Raw genomic sequence first — 5,612 nt, forward strand, 5'->3', positions numbered from 1 at the left:
ATGCTATTGTTGCTGAAACCAGTGAATACACTGATGTGTGTTTTTGCATATCCTTTTGTTTCCCATAACAGAAGATCCTTATGTAATATATGTAGATGTAGCTGAAGATCCTTTTGTTTACTGCTCCTTCACATATTTGATAATTTTTCTTCCTATGATGGTGCATACAGAGATTACCAGTGAAACTTGTCGACGCCCTAAAGACCCCAGGAGATGGGGAGATACCGGGAGATGGGCTTGCTGGCATTCGGCTGTGCAAGGACAGTTTGATGCCGGTCAAATACCACAAGTGTGATGATGGCCGCATCATCTTCGGCAAGGGATGGAGTGATTTTGTTGACAGTGAAGAGCTTAAGGTTCATAAAGCCGTTCTTTTCGGTTTCAAGACCACCACCCGTGCAGATCTTCAGATCGAGGTGGTTATGAACATGCTGACCGAGGATCCACAAATGTACCACGACAACGCAAGAGTGTCCTTTACACTAGGTATAGTGCAAAAACTATTTTGATAGCAGTTATCCATCTATGGGGTTACGTCTTCATTATGTCTTGGCTGATGATGACTATGGGAGGAGGACATGTTGCAGTTAGAGTAAATGCTAGGATTCGGCCCTATTCAGGACTCAAAATAGGTCTTTCACACGTGGTTGCTTTATTGGCTGCTGTTTCCCTCGCTATAATCATGAACGATGGTAATGCAAATGGAATCGTTAAGGGGGTTTTATTAATATCTTAAATCATGGAGTTAAGATGGTAGAACTACCTATGAGTGTTTGCGTAGGAGATGCGGGAAGGGCATCAGTTGTGTTCTTGACTCTTTGGCAATGCAGGAATAATGTGAGATTACAAAATAAATGGTATAGTGATCTTATGATTCTTGTTTAGCTAATTTGCTTGTGAATCATGGGATGGTCTATATTGCAGATGAAGGTGGTAAACAAAGAGGTGCTGATGTTGGGAGCAAAGAGGTGATGATGGTCTACATGCGCACGCTAGAGCATGTAGTAGGTGAATTGTACAGTTCATCGCAAGTGTGGAGTCACAGGGTACTGCGGTGTCGCCTGCGCATCTCTGTCGTAGTTTTATTTTTTGGATCTTCATGTTAAGTCTGGCTGGGCTTGCTACCATGTATGATTTGTGCTGCTAGTTGATTACTTTAGTTTCTAGCTGTAGTTTGTATCAGGGGCTTGAAAGACCATGTGTTTTCTGTTAATGGAAAATCAGAGGGGGCGACCCTTCTTTTGATTAAAAAAATGAACTTTCTCTATGCAATTAAAAAATAAAATTTCTCTATTCAAACCCAGTTGAGAACAATATGTATTATAAATCTGAAATAATCTTTTGGAAAAAATGGCTATCGCATTCTGTGTATTCATTATAAATCTGAAATAATCTTTTGGTAAAAATGGCTATCGCATTCTATATCATAGCTAGCAAAACCGAAACAAAATAAATGTCTTAAGTATAATATCTCATGAACGTGGATCAAATTAGGCAAGACAGCTAGAATAAAGGATGATTCAACTTGCAGGAAATTTGAACTTACGACTTACTAGCAGTATAATAAAGTTTACAAACTATCGGCTAGATAAATAGAAGAAACATTTTATGTTGATTCATTCTTCCTTCCGGACTTCTTTGACCGCCTAGATGGTTTGGCGAGATGCTGGCGTTGACTCTCGAACCCCTTCTAGAAGTTAACCAACCGCCTGTATATGTCGTAGGTGGCATACGCGTCCATGGAAGCATAATAGATGTTCTTCAAGGGCAAGGGCGCTTCTTCCCATATATGGTGGTCATCTTCTGTGAGAGTGTCCTTCATCTTGTTGTAGCTGTGGTGGATGATGGAACCAGCATAGTCAGCCAAGCCATACTTTGGCTTAATCCTCACTGGATCATGCACTCTCCACATATTCTGGATATCCACAAAGTTTTGTACCACCAGACCAACATGCTTGAGTTTTTTTCTTGTCATTGTCGATGTCCCCCCCAACAAAGGTGTACTCCTCGTCGAGCAGGAAGGTGGCAAGCAGGCCGCAGTGCTCATCAGCAACGCTTATGTGGTACACGAGGACGTAGATGCCAACGCATAACTGGACCACGGCCGCCATTTGTGTTAGACCACGAGGCCAGGTGTACTCCACATCCAGTGCAACTATCTTCTGGTCGTCGTTCCGCAGCCGGTATTTGAATCTGCCAATACAGTACTCAACACAACTAGCCTTGTTCGTGTACTTCACACAAATTTCGGTATTTCCATCTGCCCTAGCATCATAATCATTCTCGAACGCCATGCCGAAGGACTGTAATTGATGAAACCAGTATAAGACATGAAGCATGACAATAACATGATAACAATAAGCCGAGATGAATATGACGGCAGATAGTATAGGAATTCTGGCGCTATTGAAAGTTTATGTAAACAAGTGCATGAACAATTTAAACTAAACAAGTACTCCCTCTGTAAAGAAATCACTAAAGCAGTGAACCAAAAGTTGTTATATTTCCTTGCAGAGGGAGTATATGCGAATTAACAATCAAAATTTATGCCCTTCAAATATTTATCTAAACAACTGCATCAATAATCAAGAATAAACATGTATCTATGAATTGTTCATCGCCCATGCAGATGAAATTGTGTGTACAAACTAAAGAAGCAGGAGAAAAACAAGAAATTGACAAGACACCGGACTAGATGTTGCATGCAGATGAATCTGTGTCCAAAATTCTCATTAGGCAATGGACTACATGTTGCAGGCAGATGAATCTATGCGCACAAAATAAAGAAGCAGGAGAACAAGAAATTGAAAAGAAGAAGGCCATCGTATGTGCTGCTATTGGAGAACTACTAACAGAATTGACAGGAAGGAGAACTCACCGTTCCAGAAGGCAGATTGTTGGGAGAGTGGGCGACATAGAGGAAGAGGGAATCGAGAGCACGCAGAGGCAGAGGAACCGTTTTTGGAGAATCGTGGCAGCGAGGACGAAGCGCCCTCGCGCATGCCCGTCCTAAATAATTGGGACGGGGCTCGTCCCACCTGTTGGAGTCCTCGCTTCCTTTGTCATGTTCAAAAATGGGCTCACCCATAGGCCCGTATAGGAAAGCACAAGAAGCCCAAATGCTTCACGGTTGAGATTACTGATCTAAACTTACTAAAAAATTCTCAAAATAAAAAAATAGCTAAAAAAACTGTACATGATATAAAACTACCTCTTCGTGAGATCCCAAATTCACAATATTTCCTTGTGGTGGGTTGTTAGAGAATCCCCTATACATAAACATTACGTGATCTGAAACTACCTCTTCGTGAGATCCCAAATTCCCAATATTTCCTTGCGATCGATTGTTAGAGAATACCCTATAAATACGAAGCTTTTCATGGCATAGATCGTATACTTCCACCCCACGCCTCCCATACCTAGCCTTCCATGACTACACCGAATTACCACCCCACGCCGCCCAAATTAGCTCCCAGGTCGGTGAAGCCGACGGAGTCGTCATCTTCAAAGCCTGCGTCGGCGAATCCTGAGATGAAAGAGAAGGGCACGTCAGAGAAGCCGACGAAACAGAAGGGCACGTCGGAGAAGCCGGCGAATCAAAAGATGAAAGCGAACGACAATGGAGCCGGTCGCCATCGAGAGAATCCTCCAGCAATGATCAAGATCCTTGTATTGTGTATACACCCTCCTTCCCAAGTCTGCATGCAATCCCATTATTTATGGTGCACTTCTTTTTGATCTCGTTTAGTTACAGCCATAACGAACTATCCCTATTTTACCGAAGGGAGATTGGTGTGTCTAGAAAGGCTTGCACGAATCTTAGCATAAAATCAATGACATAGGACTTAGATAAGCAATACTTAGAGCACATCTACATGTGCTTTATCAAAACTTAAGGGAGATCGTGGATACCTTCCTGTATTAGTTTTTAGTCATGAATGCCTCTCTCTGTAATGAAACTTGCGCTAATTTTCGTGCTGGAAAGTTCTATGTGCAATGATATGGAAAGGAAGGACTAGTCATTCAACTTTGTTTAAAACCAGCAACCCAATCAACAAAATAATCGTAGTACTCCTAAATGCCTTCTCAAATACGCAGTAGACATAATACAAACTAGTTTTGTACGTAAGTTGCACGCCTCACTTATTTGGCATTGAGAACATTAAATGTATGTACTATATTAAAATTTTAGGTTGACGAGAAATAAAGGACAAAACTAAAGAGAAAGATGGACAGTAGGATCACATGTTACATTCCTGGTATGGTGATTATCTATAAACTATTGATCTTGTGATCATGTATGCAATTATTTTTGTAAGCGTGACGCCTAAAACTTTAGTAGTGTACATAGAACAAAGTCTGCTCTTTGTACTAAAAACCTATACTATTATCAGTCAATTTGCAGATAGAGATAACTTGTTTTTTCTATGTCTAGTGTTCATTATATGGCCTAGAAGCTCTATAATTTCATGCATTATTGTAGATCACAAATTTGATATTAGAATAGATTAGATCTAGTCGGTTCTATGCGTGTTTAAATGAATACCCCTACAGAATCTAATCACACTATTTGTACATTCAGGGAACTCGGGTTGCTTCATTGCTGCAATATGAGAAGTTCATAAAAGAATTAAACACACAAAAACTGACATACATCAAGTTGATTGGACTGGGTGAACATCTCAAGACTCCTGGCATGAGAATGAGACGTCTACTATGCCAGGCCATCGCTTATTCATATGATGTAGAGCCTTTATAATTAATGGGAGACCATGTAGGATCACACTAAAAGAGGTGGAGCATATAACAGGCCTGCCCTACATGGGGAAGAATCACGTCTCTTCAAATCACAACGATACTTTGGAGTTGTGGAAGGAACTGAAAGACCCCAATGACACAAAAGTAACTTTGAAAGGATTGCTAGCCAAGATGAAAGGCAACATCACACCTAATTTTGTTAGGCCATTTGTCTTGTACACCATAGGCAAATATGTATGCCCGACAACACAGTAGTATGTGGACAATAGATACCTTGGGATTGTTAGAAACGATGAGGCAATAAAGAGCACCAATTTTGGACAGCTTACACTTGACCATCTTATGACTAGCATCAGGAAATTTGTAAATGGTGGAGCAAATCTGGAGGGCAACCTACCATTGCTGCAAGTAATACAATCATTATTAACATACAATACATTTAATTTTATGGAAAAATTTCTAAGCTGTTTTTGTTGTAATGCAGACATGGTACTACGAGAAGTGGAGGGTGCACCAATTGGACTCTACCATCTCGTATGCATCAAGGTTAAGGCCGCTGATCCAAAACTGGAGTGACGAGAAGGCACAAAAGGTTGACAACATAATCAACAAAAATTATATAGGGGTTGGAGAGGTAAAGTGTTAGTACTGTGTGCCTGCATTATCTACCATATGTTTTGAATGATACTAACGACACTAACATACAGTATGTCGATGACCTGCTGCGGCCTTTCAATCCGCCACCAGTTGGGACGCCAGTCAAACCAAAGACTGACAGTCAGGTAAATGATGAACATCAGACACAAATATATATTGTAACTTTGCAAGTACAATCGAAGTCATATGCTTCTAAC

At 40.8% G+C, this 5,612-nt stretch overlaps 1 protein-coding gene across 1 annotated transcript; it reads right to left on the reverse strand.

Annotated features, from left to right (window-relative positions):
* Positions 1-1,690: 1,690 nt before the first annotated feature.
* Positions 1,691-2,294, reverse strand: LOC147958538 (uncharacterized). The gene is made up of 2 exons (XM_087532183.1): positions 1,948-2,294; positions 1,691-1,832 (listed from the first exon to the last, which is right to left on the reverse strand). Exons 1-2 carry the CDS (start codon positions 2,292-2,294, stop codon positions 1,691-1,693), a joined length of 489 nt encoding a protein of 162 aa, XP_087388309.1.
* Positions 2,295-5,612: the final 3,318 nt, after the last annotated feature.

Source organism: Triticum urartu, chromosome 7A (genome assembly GCF_056163025.1).
Source record: "Triticum urartu cultivar PI428250 chromosome 7A, HENAU_Tu73, whole genome shotgun sequence".
NCBI lineage: Eukaryota > Viridiplantae > Streptophyta > Magnoliopsida > Poales > Poaceae > Triticum > Triticum urartu.

Bases quoted from the DNA above. Each gene is read 5' to 3' on its own strand.
- LOC147958538 (XM_087532183.1), bottom strand. From the start codon at position 2,294: ATGGCGTTCGAGAATGATTATGATGCTAGGGCAGATGGAAATACCGAA. The intron at 1,833-1,947 runs GTCTGGTGGTAC...CATCCACCACAG, and splicing joins AAAAAAACTCAAGCATGTTG to CTACAACAAGATGAAGGACA.